Here is a 15,904-nt window from a genome sequence, read left to right as displayed (position 1 = left end):
GGTGGATAAGGCACAAATGCTGTGGGACGATTTGTGCGATGAGGATTCTCCCACCCCCCACCGTCGGTGTTCAGGGGACCTTATGGGGCGCAGCACCGCTGACCCCTTGGGACTATAGCCAAAGTTTGGACAATGTTGAAGATGGCCTGTTGCCAAAGTTAGAACCGTTAATACCGTTCAAGAATGTGCTGGAGGATGTAAGAGAGAATAAAGTTCCCAATGTTAAAGTTATAAAGACTCAGCCATTGTTATTTCCCGCCGAAATGGAGGGGTCGCCTGAGGGGAATGTCAAAACTCCTCACATGCAGTCGCTAAGTATGTTGAGCTAGAGAAGTTCACATTTAGTTTTCAAAAATTCTGTAATTCATATCGCGTATCAAGTTTCATATTAAGACAGAGAGGTTTGTACTTAGAAAGGTTAACTCAAACACCTTTGTGTTTTTGAAACAATACCGATACAGTGTATCTTTTATTACAAGGAGCCCTTTTGCTGGCAACAAAGAATCTTTAACAATTCCAATTTCTTTGTTGCCTCTAATATAACTTTTGCAACCAGGAGTTCCTGATGTTGAAGGCAACTTTTGGCCTCAGATTTTATTTCAAGTCTTTGCTGCGTTCTGCCAGTAAATGTGGTGTGATCTGCATGCCCCATGTATATTTGTAAGGAAATCTATGGCTCTTAATTTTTAAACGAATACCGACTAAATCAGTACGCATTGTTCCACGTGTCTTTACAGTACAGTATTTCTAATTTACTCCAAAAAGTCTAGGTCTGCAAGGTATTTTGCTTATCCTGTCGTCAAAGCAGCGAGTAAAATACGATCAATCGAATGACCACTGTTAAAGGGAGGGGGAGGGAGTTACAGGAGCCAATTCCGAAACGCCGGCCCGACTTCGGAGTTCCTACTTGACAGAACAGGAGTAAAGCCAAGAAGAACTAGATAGCCATTTCTTCCTCCCAGGCCATTCCTGGGCCAAGGTGTTCCGCTGGGGATGGGCTTCCCCGGCAGGAGACCCTTCCCGCCAACCGACTCTCCAGCGGAAAGTGTTCCTTCCCTTGAGCTCAGCGCCTTCTTTTGCCCTCCGGTCTTGTGACGCTCGGAGCTGGCGGCCATCTTGTCTCGCTGGCGGGCGATGGGGCGGCGTTTTAGCCCCGCTGCTTTTTCATTCCTGTCGTTCCTTGCCCTCTTGAGAGAAGCCGTGCCCCAAGCTCCCCATGCCAAAAACTCGACACACGGTGAGCCCGGCCTTTCTCGCCCTCCGCGACGCGCGCACGAGTGGTGGGAAGCGTCGAAGGAGGCGAGCTCGGGAGAGGAAGGCAAGGCTCTCCGAGGGCCAGCACGCCGCGAAGGGCGGGGAAACGAAGCGCGCCCGTGCGGGAGCCAACCTCTCGGGGAAGGGAGGGCTCCAGTGGGAAGCTGTGGGCAGAAAGGGCGGCTCCTGGCAGCCGTTCGTGGAGGAGGAGGAGAATGTTCGGTTAGAAATAGAAAGAACTCCTCCTCTCTCCGAAGGTTCAGTGTGCAATATAGAAGGATGGTTAACGAGAGTACACGGGGTGGGATCCGCTCCCGAGAAAGAGGTCCTCCTCCTTCCCTGGTTTCGCACCGCCAGGAGGCCGAAGCCCAGGGGTGTTTGGTGGGAATCCGTTTCCCCAAAGCTGCGAGGTGAACCCGCTGGCAGATGGGTCTCGCCTCTGCGCCTGCTGGAGTCTGGGGGGCTTAGAGTAGCCTCTTTTGGAAATACAAAGAGTGGTCATATCGACCAGATAGGCCGGATATAAATAGAATAAATGAATGAATAAATAAATACAGTCCCCCCATGGAAAAGCTGGCTGAGCAGGCACACGATTTTCGTGCCGCGGTGTGTGAGGGAGTATTGCACGTTCCTGTCGCTTAGAAAGGACATCCCCAGTGACTTTTTAGTGGGATATTTGAATTAAAGGGGACCAAAATGTGAATATTTAGATTTATGACCCTCTCCGTTTGAGCAGCTCATTATGGCAGCCATTAGTTCGTTTTTATCCTTCTGTACCATTATCAGGGAGCACATTTAATTGAAAACTGTGAAACTTATTAATGGGTAGGAAGAATTATAGTGTTAGTCTTGTTGAAGCGGTTTTCTGAACTTTGTGGCACTGGTTTCTTGGAAACCATGCTTTGAAAAGTATAGAGCAATTTAACAAAACAGGTTTTTCCTCCTTTCCCCCTTTCCAGGTCTGTCCTTACCTCCCACAGTTGCATTTAGGGGCAGGTGACTTCCTGGACTGCCAGAATGGGGAAATGGAGATGGGACTGTCATGGGCTACCAACTATCCAGTGATTTAATGCTAAAACAGAAAGTAGAAATGATTCATTTTCACATGTAAAGGTGGCAACTCTTGAGTTTCACAGTAGTCATCGCAATATTATTATGTGTTCTTTTAAATGAAAAGATTTACAACATCTGTATCATTCAACAGTAGTCATGAGTGATTGACCAAGATCAGATCAAGTAAGTAAGTGCATGTAATTATGCTGCTTAATCTGATAAGTCCTTCCTGTCAGTTATATATCAGGATAGTAAAAGAATCAACAAATACTATTGAAAAATTAAACAAATAGAGGTGGCTGGGAGTTCATTACTTGCTTTACCTGGAATTAACCCCTGCACTTTCTCAACACTAAAAAGGATTAACTCACAGTAAGATCCCTGGTTGGCAAACTCTCTTTAAGGATTTTCCCCACCTAACTGTCTAGATTACGCCAGATTTTGTGTTTTGTGAAGCATAGCTTTCGTCAGTGCACAGGTAATGTGAAAACAGTTGACAGTGGAGGATGGAGAAGGGACAGTGATTCACAGCCATACATTGACTCATAATTTGCACAGCATGATTTGGAGGAAGCTGTTGTTACATATTATGCATACATTTATAAGAGCAAATCATGTGATGTTATTATATGTGCCATCTGTAATTTTTATGACATGCCAATGTTATGCCTGATGTACCAGAATGTGCTCCTAGGCTGTGGGTCTCAAAATGGCCTCGGATTGTAAGTGCAGATGATCCTATGCCTTGGGCATGATCATGTCAAGTTAGCCTTCCAACTTTTTTGTACAAAATATAGCTATTTATAAAGTCGATCATAATTTCCCATTTATATCAGGTATTACTTTGGATTTCCAAATAATGTGGATGACAAAACCATATTGAAACATAAAAGTCACAGACTAACTTGCATCATCATTCACCTTACAAATGCGTGTTATGGAAAAGCTGTTGATTTTTTTTCTTCCCAACTTCTGATAAAGAAGTGATACAGAGGTTCAGCTCATTCTGCATGGTTTAAACTCCCATCAGAAAGTGGCCCACTAACAAGTGCTGTGTTACACTGATAACTGATTTAAAACTGAAAATCTGCTTAGCATCTTTTCTACATTTATTTCTGTTTAATACACATTATGTTTTTAAAACACTTGCAAGAAACAGTTCATCCTTGTGATGTAATCGTGTTCTCATTTCTAGAATGTGGAACAAGGCCAGCTGTGGGCCTTGAAACAGGGCCTCGGATTGTAGGTGGACATGATACTATTCCTGGGGCATGGCCATGGCAAGTTAGTCTTCAACTTTATGAAATTGGTCTAGGATATATCCATTTATGTGGTGGATCATTAATTAGTAACAACTCAGTGTTGACAGCAGCACACTGCACAAGAGCAACAATGTAAGTATCTTTTTTTTTTCAAAATCTTTTTGATTCCCTTTCCTTCTCCTTCCTTCCTTCCCTTCCTCCCTTCTAAGTGTGAGAACATTCCTTGCCCCGAAAAAGCTTTACACAAGACACAGGAACAGCAGTTCAGAAATTGCCTGTCCAGCAAAACAAAAGTCTGCCAACTGATTTTTTTATATGTACAGTATATAAATATAAGGGCCTGGAACAAATAGTTGCATTGCATCTCTGCCAAGTCATAGGGTGTCATTAATGACTTTGAACCAGCATGAAGCAGAAACATGTAGTCAGGGCTCAAAAGCAGTAGCAGTGTTTTCGAGGATGGGAGGAGGAGGAAAGAGGTCTGCATTTTTTAGAAACCTCACCCAGATTTGGTGTGGCTACAAGCCCTGTGTTTAAATGCTTTCAACCTGTATTCCCTGGGTGAGAGTATAATACAATCAATTATTTTGTTTAATCTTATGGTATACATTTCCCTTGTTTTAATACTTGTCTTCAGTATACTACACTGTGTTAGGGCTCTAGTCATGCTAATTCTCTTTTTCTGTTTTGTTTCCCAAAAGAACCTGCCCTTCAGCATGAATGTTGATATCTTCAGCATTTTTAGGTGCAGCTTTGCTTGTTCTCACAAGTAGCTCTATCTACTTGATTCATGAAATTAATTCCTTTACCCCAGAGCAGGGCAACCTTTTTGTAGTCATGAGGATCATGTTTAGCAATTGGCAGTCTGTCAGGGTCTGTGAGTGCACATATACACTTCATTGTAGACTCTGCACATCACCAACATAGATTTGTGAGAACTGGGGGGCAGGAAATGTACTTCCATCACACCTGCTCATTCTCAAAAGGTATTTTTCCAACTCTTCAGACAGTTCCTTAGGACTGTTGCCACTGCTGTGGCATGGATCTTCATTTTCTCTTTTTTTGAAAATTCTCAGTTTCAAAACTTCTTTTTTGAAACTTCTCAGCTATTTGTACAAATTCTACATGGATACATGTGTTGTTTTCTTCTCATTAATTTTGCCATCACCTTTATTTTTGCACTGTAATTGCCATTTTCTGTCTTATCATTTTCTGACTTTTATTCCTTTGTGCTGCTTCATTATTGCAAGCCTGCTCTTTATGGAAGTGAAAGGTGTCTTTACAAGTGTGTGGACTGTGGGAGAATTTGCTTCATCCTGTCCAGTACGGGGACTGATGAAGACAATAATGGGGAAGGCAAAGAACTCAGACAACTGGATAGTGCTGAAGGTGGCAGTACTGCAGAAGCTAGTGTTAATGGACATAGAGCTATATACTTTTCCTTTCCTATTTCTTCCTAGAATTTTTAGGATGAAAACATTTTCTTTTTTGCTTCTTATGCTGCTCTAAGCCAGGAGATTTTACTGACATTAGTGACCATTCCTATGGTTCTCTCACAATGGCACATTTTAGTGGTGGTCCTAGGGCGGGGCAGATAACCTCCAGATTCCGTTTGTTGCAAAAGGTGTTTCCACATTCTACTGATGGGTAGGCATTACTGAGGGGTGTGTAATGGGCCACCTGAGGATACCAGATGGTATTGAATATTTAAACAGATGGCCCTTTGTCCAAGTTCAGCTGGCCACTTACATTATTTTGCTGGTATGTTTTCAATTAATTGTATTGATTTTTATTTCTGCAGTAGGTTTTACTATTCTTCCATCATTTGTTCTTAGTTTGGACCCAAACCTACTAGCTTTTACATAGAGTATGAGGCAAAAGATGACTGTACAGTCTGAAATTTGTAAAGTAGCATTTCTACATTCATAATAATAATAATTGACTCTATAGGGGATTTTATTCTGTCCTAGGAACCCAGCCCTTTGGAGGGTTGTGATTGGCTTGCATCATCTTGTTAAATACAGCTCTTACACTGTAAAGCGCCGGGTCAAAACTATCACGGTCCATTCTAATTATGATACGGACACCTATGAGAATGATGTTGCCATGTTTAAGCTAATAAGATCAGTCAGATTCAGTGACTATATTCAGCCCATCTGCTTACCTGACAGTACTATTTTGATTAAAGCTGACTATCCATGTTTCATTACTGGATGGGGACACACAAGGGAGAAAGGTAATTTTTATGTTTCCTTTAAACTAAACTGTTGTGAGGAGTATTATTCCTTTAACTCCAGAAAACTCCTTTGCCATCACCATAATTTGGGGTTATTTCACACATTACTGTATTTGGAAGAAACCCTGATACTGTATTGTTAATGAGTGAGTGACTGGCACATGATGACACATTTATTTGGTGCACACACTTTATATTTTAAATATTTATATTTGTCATATTTTAAAAACACTTTTAATTATATGTTTAATGTAACATACCGTGGTTCTCATTACTTTTCTGGGCAATGAGGCATTGGAGTCTACTCTTCTGTACCTACTTTTAGTTGTAAGAACTTCACTTTCAGACAGATCATTTTTGTCTCTGTACAAGAACAGTATATAATTGTGCCCTGCTCCTGAGTTTATTATTGAGGAGATGTACACAACTTGGACATATCTTCTATTTCCAGCAAATTTCCTCTTTTATATCCTCACAATACAGAGATATAGCTGTGTTGGGGTGGGCCTTGACTTTTTACACATATGGACACCAGCATTTTACAGCTTTCCAAACATAGGGAAATGCACTAAAATTTAGCAAAGGCCGTATATACATTTCACTCAAAAATAAATATATAATTCTGCTCCAAGTCATTCACAATGTGCATAATTCCTCTTACAAGCAAAATAGTACAAAATAGTACAATGGGGAAGGCTCTAACCAGAATTCCAGACACTACAAACTACAACTGCCCAGATTTTCTTTTCCAACATTCCAACATTCAAATATTGAGGCAGCATTCTGTGACTGTTGTGCATGTTCAGTCTTTATTAGGCTTTTTGGAGGAATCCTGTCCCCCAACCCAGCATGTATTTTTCTCAAAAAGATTATTTTTATTTCTGTAAACTTTGGAGTTCCTCTTTATGCTACCTCCTACTTATGCATAGGCAATGCTATTCTATACTACGTTTAGAATATTATTTTTGTACAGATTTGTTGTTGTTATATGTCATCAAATTGTTTCAAAATTATAGTGACCCTAATAGGGTCTGTGAGACGTTCAAGGAAAGGTTTACTCTTGCCACTTCTCAGTGAGTTTCCCTGGCCAAGCAGGGATTTGGAACCAGTTCTTCTGAATCCTAGTCCAACACTCTGTTATCGGCTGAAATCCTGCTCCATAACTTACGCTACATAAAGCTGATGACATCATAAGATGCATTAATGGGGGGGATTCTGACCTTTGCCCCAAAAGTCCTGAGGCTTCCAACTGAATCCTTTTCATTATCGGCAAACCATTGAGGACCACAGATGAAGAAGGTAGTCTGAAAATCTGAAAATTGCTGCCACTAGAATTCCCTTTGCCAACAGGGACGATTTTTGGACATTTAAAAAACCCATCCCATGGCCCCTGCAACTTTCCCATGATAAAAGGATTCCATGGGAGACTCAGGACCTTCTAGGTGGTGGAGGACAGATTCTCTTTGTTTCTGAAAATTCATTGTGGCTGATGTCACCATTAGTTTTGTGTGGCATAGTTGCTTGAACAGTATTTGTTTAAAAATAACTGAAATACAAAAATGATTACTGTATTTTTCCATGTATAATAAGCCCTCACGTATAAAGCCCACACACACACACTTTTCTAACCGAGAATTTCTTTGTTCACAAGAAAGTGGAGGGGGAAGGCAGGGATCAAAGTGTTTTGATTCCTGCTTTCCCTCTCCACTTTCTTTGGAAGAAAGTGGAGGAAGAAAGCAGGAATCATCAAAGCGATTCATCAAAGCAATTCCTGCTTTCTCCCTCCACTTTCCTCGCAAGAAAATGGTTTCCCCTTCCATTTCCTTGCAAGAAAGCACTTTATTGTGAGGAAAGTGCTTTCCCCCTCCACTTCCTTTGCAAAAAGTGGAGGGGGAAAGCAGGAATCAAAGCGCTTGGATGCTTTCCCCCTCCTTAGTTCTGCGTATAAGGCAACCCTAAATTTTTTATCTAAATATTTTAGAGAAAAGTGTCATCTTATATATGGAGAAATACAGTAAATCTCTCCTTGCCAGCAAATAAGAGAGTAATCAGTAAATGTTAGTCAAAAGAACATCAATGGGCGTTACATTGCTTTTTGAAACATTAATAGTACTGTATAGCTATCCCAGTAGTGACAATGACATGACCCTGCCTACAATATAACTGACGCTCAGACAACTCAGATTGTAGTTATGGATTAGTCCATAGGTTACTACATTACTTATCCTGCGAGGTTTTTCAGCTTTGCGTAATCCAGTATGGTTTCACTAGGGTTTCTTAATTTTCAGTAACGTACTCATTAATCTTTTGAATCATACAAGTAGGGATATTTTAAGACCATGATATTAAGATTTTCAGGAATCACGATATGCACACTGCTTTATTTCTGTGATTTTACAAATGCATTTAGATAAAGAATTAATAGTTCCACAATGCTAACACTTCAGTCTTCCTATAGGAATAGGAAACTTGAGGGAACAGATCATACAATATATTAAACCAGGAAGAAGAGGTTGTAGATATTGAGTCTTGGCTTGGTCGTAAGACTTTTCTGTCTGCTGCTTAGACCAAAATATATGCCTTACCTTCTACATTTATTATGTGAAACAGTAAAATTCACAATGCATCAAATTTTTATAGATGCAATATTTGCCTCATTTGTTTCATAATTTTATAATGGATCTGCAATCTAATTCCCTTGCATGTTACCATTGACGGGTTGTGTAAGATCAATACAGAGTTAGGTAACAACACTTAGAATGCAGACTGTTTCCTGTTGATCAAATATTTGATGACACAATTGCAATTTATATCAAACTATAAAGGATTTTTTAAAAAATGGGGGCAATGTAAAATCTTAAAAACAAAACACCAGATTGTTGTCTTCCAGAATAGGGCTGTGGGCCTTACTCCAGAAGTAGTTTCTTTGGCTGGGTATTCTTAAGATCCAACTAAAAACTTGGATGTTTAGGCAGGCCTTCCCTCCAGTTAATACTTAATTTTTCCTTCTTTATTTATCTCCTGTTGTCTTTTCCATCTTGAAGGATCTGCTTATTGATTTATAATTTCTTTTTCATCTTGGCATATTTATATATTTATATGTTGTTTTTTATTTGTTTGGAAGCTGCCTAGAGTGGTTGTAATGACCAGATAGGCGGGATATAAATAAAATAAAATAAATACATTTTATTATGATTCCACCTGGGAAAACCATGTGGGCATTATTATGGCAAATGGCTGAAGCAGATAACCTGAATTATTAATTTTGTTATATTCAGATACAATTTGCCTAACTTCTTAAAGGTTTTTATATCACTAAGTTTATATCATACTGGCTGTTTTGGCCATTGGTATAAAAAGATCCACATCGTGTATAATAGCCAAAATACATATGCATCAAAATGGTTTGCCCAGGTGCAATCATGATGAAAGCCAAAGAATATACTTCTGGATTAAGATCCATGATCCTAGTTGAAAGCCAACAATCTGTTGTCCCTATTTTTTAAAAAAAATCCATTAACAGGTTGAGATAAAAGACAATTATGAACAGTAGCCAAGAAATCTCACAAGCAAATGGCATTACATACTTGGATCCATATGCCTCTGGGGCTAGTCTTGGCTGTCAAACAGACTTTCTATAGTTGCAAGACATCTAGGGCTTTGTTTTGGCAACTCTGTGTAGATGTGACAGGGTGGAACGAATTTAAATTATAACCTAGAAAAAGTTGATTTTCCCTAAAACAATCGCATGCTCGCTTAACCTTAATATATATTTTTCAGAACTCTTGAGATGCAGGTTTTAATGTACTTTTAAAAAACCAGTGATTTGTTCTGAAAAATAAACTTTCCAAATGGTTTTGCAACTATAACAGAAAATGAATGATTATGTTAGTTACCAAAGATAATTGAAACAGGTATTTGTGAAGGCACTAGAGAGTGATTAGTCTTCATGTCATAAACCTTTGGAAGGTTTTCTTGCATTACTCTACACATAATTTTTAACAAGTGTATGGACTGGAGTGGGATGTTATATAGTTAAATGAAAGATTAGTCTCAATAGCTATATTAAGGCCTTTTAAACACCATGAAATTGAGCCCCCTACTTTTAAATATTGGACCCTGTTTTTAAAAAATGATTATATGAATACATTGGTTGGAATCCTGTTTGCGCAGTTCTGTGCATATAAAGGTTGATGATGTCATCAGGCTTGCATGCTTATAGTTGCACAAATGGGATTCTGACCAGGGTTATGTAATATAGAATGTTTAATGCCTATTCCATAAGATGTTTCATCTATATCACATTTAACTACTGCCAACAAAAAGTGTTTTAAAAGTTAAAAAAATATCTAAAATTTAAAAGTAAGATTAATGTTTAAATATTAATGTGTTAATCTATTTAAATCATTCCTTTTTATCCATTTGGCTGTCCCGAATGTATGGCAGAGGCATTTAATTACAGTATATTGATAGCCTTATGAGAGGGAAAGAGCGTGTGTGATACAAGAGCTGCCAGTGCCTATTAGCTTTGCATACTGACTATTGTGTTTTGTAATGTTACCTAAATAATTCCACCAGTATTTTGTGTTTGCTTTATAGGTAAAGGCAAGCTTATTTTACAAGAAGCTCAAGTAGACATTATTCCACTGAGTTTGTGTAATGAATACAACTGGTATGGAGGAAGAATAACATGGAATATGGTTTGTGCTGGCTCTGCAAGTGGGCACGTAGACAGCTGCCAGGTAAAACAGAACATTCCAATTCAAGATACAATTCATGCAGTTGCTTTCACAAACTGCACTATCCAACATGTCAAAGCAGCCATAAAGCAAAAAATAAGTTATGGCTTTATGTGATAAAATCAGTATTAAGGATGTTATAGTGAACTCTTGCAATGCCATAGCATTGTCTCATCTCCAGTGGACATAATCCTATTAGTTGGTTACACTGGTGTAAGAGCAGTGGTGTCAATTACAGTTGCTACTTCATGTTAGTTAATGAGTTGCCACCTCTGTTGCTTGTTGTACACACCTCACATGATTAGTGAGTTGCAAGAGATACAAGCAGTGACTTTTTAATTAGCAGCATTTCACTGCTGCAGTTTATGCTAGTGCAACTAATCAGTACCATTCTGGCCAGCTATTTTATTGATATATCTTATATACAATTAGCCCTGAAAAAATCTAGAAAACCCAAATCCCTGCCTGGGAACTTAAAACTGAAGAATGATGAAAGGAAGGGAGTTCGAGGGAAAGGGGAACACACTTCTGATACTTACTTGAAAAATTGGGCAAATAATTTTAACTGAATCTGGAAGTATGCCCCCTATTTTTAAGGACCATTTTTGTCTCATTTAAGATTTTTATAGTAAATAAAGGGTGGCTGAAGAGTTAAAGCAGCAGTGTGATACCAAAAAAGAAAGATATTCAGCTTTTTTTCCAGTTCAGAATCCATAGCTCTCTTTGTTTCCATTCCAAAATAAAATAAGAAAGAAACATGGAGGCAGAGGAACAGAACTATCTTCAACAAATATGTGTATACTGTAATGACTTGTTGCAACTGCTAAAATTAAATGGCTCATCATGTACTTCTCAGACTTTAACTTTTACGGTATGGAACCAGTAGGTCATATTTCTAGAATATCTACAGTCAAATTTTTTAATCAGCATACAGTGGTACCCCGCTTGACGATGAATCCGCTTCACGGCTATGTTTTTGCGATCGCTATTGCGATTGCAAAATGATGTTTTAATGGGCAAAATCCGCTTTCCGACGATCGGTTCCCTGCTTCGGGAACCGATTCTTTGCATTAAGACGATCAAAACAACTGATCGTTGGGTTTTCAAAATGGCCACCGGCTGTTCAAAATGGCTTCCTGCTGTGTTCAGGATGGATTTTTCGCTGCAGAGGCATTGGAAAATGGCCGCCCTATGGAGGATCTTCGTTGGACGCTGAGGTATTTCGCCCATTGGAACGCATTGACCTGGTTTTCAGTGCATTTCAATGGGCTTTTTTATTTCGCTTGACGAGGATTTCACTCTGCAGCAATTTCACTGGAACGGATTATCCTCGTCAAGCGAGGCACCACTGTACTTGTAAACGCTATAAATCAAATACAGTAATGCAATTGTTCACTAAATTTAGACTTAACAGATATATCTATCCATAGTGCCTAAGTGCCCAAAGAAAAATTATTTTCTTTTTACAAGCCAGGAAAGACTGACACACAATCCTTTTGGATACAGAAAATCAAGAATATCATGACTAACACATTCCCATGCTACAATTTTTCATGTTCCAGGGAGACAGTGGTGGACCTTTGACGTGCTATTTTCCAAATACGAGAAGATTTTATCTAATGGGAATCACCAGCTTTGGGTATGGCTGTGGCCGACCAAGACGTCCTGGAGTCTATGTTCGTACACCTAATTATAAAACATGGATTGATAAATATCTACGTGCTGAATCTACTGCTGTGAACTTCCAGTGTTTTCTGATCCTTTTGATTACAGGGTGGATAGTCTTTCATATTGGTCTGTGAAAAAGAAACTTTCTTTCTATTCCTAGAAGGATCTTGATTACTTTTTAATTTTTTGCCTCCTTAGAAAATAAATCTTTAGCAGAATTTATTTCCCCCAATAACAAATACATTTCACCAGTTATATTTCAGAAAAATAATTATAATTTAACAGTCAGAACTCAGCAGTTACTTACATAATTACATATATAAATTATATGGGTTGTAAAATAATGGCAATCGTACATTTCAGAATTGACTAAAATATGTAAGTAAACATGGTTTTTAACATTGCACTGAGAGTGGTAATTTCTTCCAGTAAAATACTGAGACAGTATTTGAACAACAGTATTTTAAATACATACCTTTGTATTTTAGTATACAATGTATTATATAAGATGTTGCCAAATTTGCATAGCATTTTTCAAATAAAATATTTTCCATTTCTATACAAGTATGTTCAGTATTTTTTTTCTCTTCAGCCTCAAGTGGACTGTATTTTAAAGGGGGAAATGAGGATAAATCACATGTGGGGAAATGTGAGAAAGGCTGAAATCCTGTTACAGAGGTTTGTGTGAGAAACGGGAATGATATTGTGGCATCCACCCTCGTGCCCCTTTGCTTGACCATCAAGCCTCAGAGCACACGAAGGTAAACAAACCTCACTCTTTTCACTAGCTGACACCAGGTGATCTCTAAATCACCATTACTTCAGAAAGATTCAGGTCCACACTTCAAGTTCTTTTAAATAAAAACTTTGGTTTATTGATTACATAGATTGATTCATGAATATCTTCAGTAGGTAATCATTCCTCAGAATTTCCCCAAATTACATACTCTATTACTCTGTCTGGCTTTTCTCTCCTGTCTGACTCTTACATTTCTCTAACTGACCTAAACTCACTTAATCTGCTCTCTGACCCCACCTCTTATAGCATTTCTCTTGACTCTGCCTCTCAGCAATATGAATATTCATAAACAATTACATAATACAAGAACCATAGATCTAATAAAAGGAGAATGCTACAGACATCATTACCAATGGCAGACCACCACTGATTTAAAGTTTCCATGGATGATTCTGGAATGCAAGTGACAATGCATGTGTACTAGGCCATCACATGTAGGTATGGAAAAAATATTTTAAAAAATTATATGGTGCATCCCTCCTATGTTATTTCTACTGGCAAAATATGAATGTACAAATTTCAGGTCATTTGGTGATGTTTTGACCCCCACCCAACACGATTAACTGATTTAGTTCATAAATCATCGTTTTCCTACACTAAAATCATGCCAAAATATTTATAATATAAGAGAGTTTATTATATAGAGAAGACAAACTACATATGCAGTAACTAACAAGTTTGGTAATAGTGTACACACAATATATCAAATCACTTTACTGGATTCAAGGTTTTGTGGAGGAGAATATTAATTTTTTAATGTCTTTTTTTAAAGTTGGGAATTTGTTTGTGGTGATATTTGACCACTTACAATAAAAACTGCTTTTGTGTTTCATCATTGGTAACAGTACTTGAGAAGTCTTGGATTAGTTTCACAGCCCGTTCCGACAGATCATTCATCACTTTGACATGCCACACATATGTCTCAGCTTCCTGGTAATTGGGATCATTATGACATTCACTAACAGGTTTTCCTAGCCAGTCAGTGCCAGTTCCCATGCCATGAAACAAGAACCAGGACTTAGGCCCAATAAGGGATGACAGTTGTGTACTGTGGCTCAGAAAAGGAAAAAGACAGGTTACTTAACTGTAACTCTGGTTCTTCGAGTGGTCATCTGTGAATTCACACTACTGTAATGAGTTTTATCTGCACTTGCGCAGAGGGTTTGGAATATTCTAGAGCTTCAGCATGTGCTTGCCAGGACCACCTCCCCAGTACACGTAGTCCACCTGTCCTGGCAGCCAGACTAGTGGAGTGAGAAAATACCAACATATTTCTCCTACTCTGGCCACACTGCATTGGCTGCCCATTCGGTTCCGCATCGACTTCAAAGTTTTAATGCTCACTTATAAGGCCCTCGATATTTGGTGATGTCCCTGCACTAATTCTCCATACAGGAGATCTTTTGGAATTTGACCATCAGCCATTCTCACGACATGCCCAAACCAACGTAGATGTCACTGTTTCAGTAATATATACATGCTAAAAATTCCAACTCGTTCTAGGACTACTCTATTTGGAACTTTGTCCTGCCAGGTGATACCAAAAATGCATCAGAGACAATGCATATAGAACATGTTCAACTTCCTCTCCTGCTGTGCACAAAGGTCATTATTAGTTTGGTTGTGCTCAGGATCTACCTTCATTATTAATGCAAGATAGGATGGTAATTTTTTTTGAAAATTACTCTTAAGTATCTGCTGGTAAGAGAGAACCATTAAGAATGATACACTTTTGTCATACAGTTGTTCCTCTCTTCAAAGAAAATCACCTCAGACTAGCAAATCAGTGGCCAAAATCTTACTGCCTAGTTATGCTGCTGTAACAAAAATAGCATAACCAAATTGCCTCAAGAAATCACAATAGGCATTATCTGTTGTAAACTGAGTTGTGTTACTCAAAACATATCTGGTAGCATCAACTGAATTCTTAATTTGAGGCAATTGATCTCCAACCATTAAACCATTTGTGTAACTGCAAGACGACTTTGGCCAATGTGTTCTACTTCAATTTTTTTTTTTTTGTAAGGGGTGGGCAATTTCCAGAATTGCTGAACTCTGGAAACTTGGAAGGTTGCATCTGCTCCCATCACCAGTATTTTCCTTGCAAACTCAGTTGTTCTGCTGAAAAAGCTCCTGTGTGTTCCCTAGTGGCCATTTTTTTTTATTAAAAAAAATAGGAAATAAGAGACTGCACAAAATTGTAAATTTGCCTTCTGGATCCCCAAAGAGCAAAAGCCTTTTATTGGAGCGTGGAGGTACTAGAGTCAAGGGAAAAGGAGCTGTTTTAAATGCCATCAAACTGAACTAAATGCACTTTTTTTAAAAAAAAATGCTATCTTTCATAGCCTCATTGTCAATTATATTGATAGCATGCCATATAAGTGGCGAAATTTCAAAATGCAGGTGGTAACTGGGAAAACAAAAGTGCACCAAGCACCCTTATGTGTTATAAGGAATCACATGCCAGAAAGGTTCAGATATGAAGACTGGATTTTCTTTTGAAAGTAACACGTGGTAACACATTGACAGGCACAAAATTATAGCTCTCCTGTTTCATGCAGGACATAAGCCATGGAAGTTCTGGTATAATGCACCTCCAGCAGAAAAGGACAAAGGCTGGGCACATCAAGCCCATGCACCTATTTTTGTAAATGCAAGAATACTTTTAAAAGCTTGGTTTTATTTTTCCTGAGGAATGTGGGGTGGGGGGAGGAGAGGGAATCTTGCTACCATTCTTTTGGGCAACTTTACGGAGTGCTTGATATGCTTATTGTAATAAAAACCGGCAGCAGCCGGAGCCGACCGCGGGTATCAAGTGAGGGAACAGCATCTGAAACATGTGCCATAGGTAGGCTACCGTCGACAGCTGCTTGTTTCCGCCCACCCTCAGCGT

At 38.9% G+C, this 15,904-nt stretch overlaps 1 protein-coding gene across 2 annotated transcripts; it reads left to right on the top strand.

Annotated features, from left to right (window-relative positions):
* Positions 1–812: 812 nt before the first annotated feature.
* On the top strand, positions 813–15,167 carry LOC110075220 (transmembrane protease serine 12). 2 transcript variants are annotated; one of them, XM_072990909.2, is made up of 5 exons: positions 813–1,664; positions 3,503–3,701; positions 5,540–5,805; positions 10,405–10,547; positions 12,107–15,167. In XM_072990909.2, exons 1-5 carry the CDS (start codon positions 1,217–1,219, stop codon positions 12,344–12,346), a joined length of 1,296 nt encoding a protein of 431 aa, XP_072847010.2. In that variant the 5' UTR covers positions 813–1,216; the 3' UTR covers positions 12,347–15,167. The 2 variants fall into 2 exon arrangements, with proteins under 2 accessions (XP_072847010.2, XP_020641881.1); XM_020786222.3 differs by having other exon boundaries at positions 818–1,237.
* Positions 15,168–15,904: the final 737 nt, after the last annotated feature.

This window comes from Pogona vitticeps, chromosome 2, assembly GCF_051106095.1.
Source record: "Pogona vitticeps strain Pit_001003342236 chromosome 2, PviZW2.1, whole genome shotgun sequence".
In the NCBI taxonomy this organism is placed as follows: Eukaryota; Metazoa; Chordata; class Lepidosauria; order Squamata; family Agamidae; genus Pogona; species Pogona vitticeps.
Note: the sequence above shows the minus strand (reverse complement) of the source record. Positions and strands in the feature narration are given on the sequence as shown.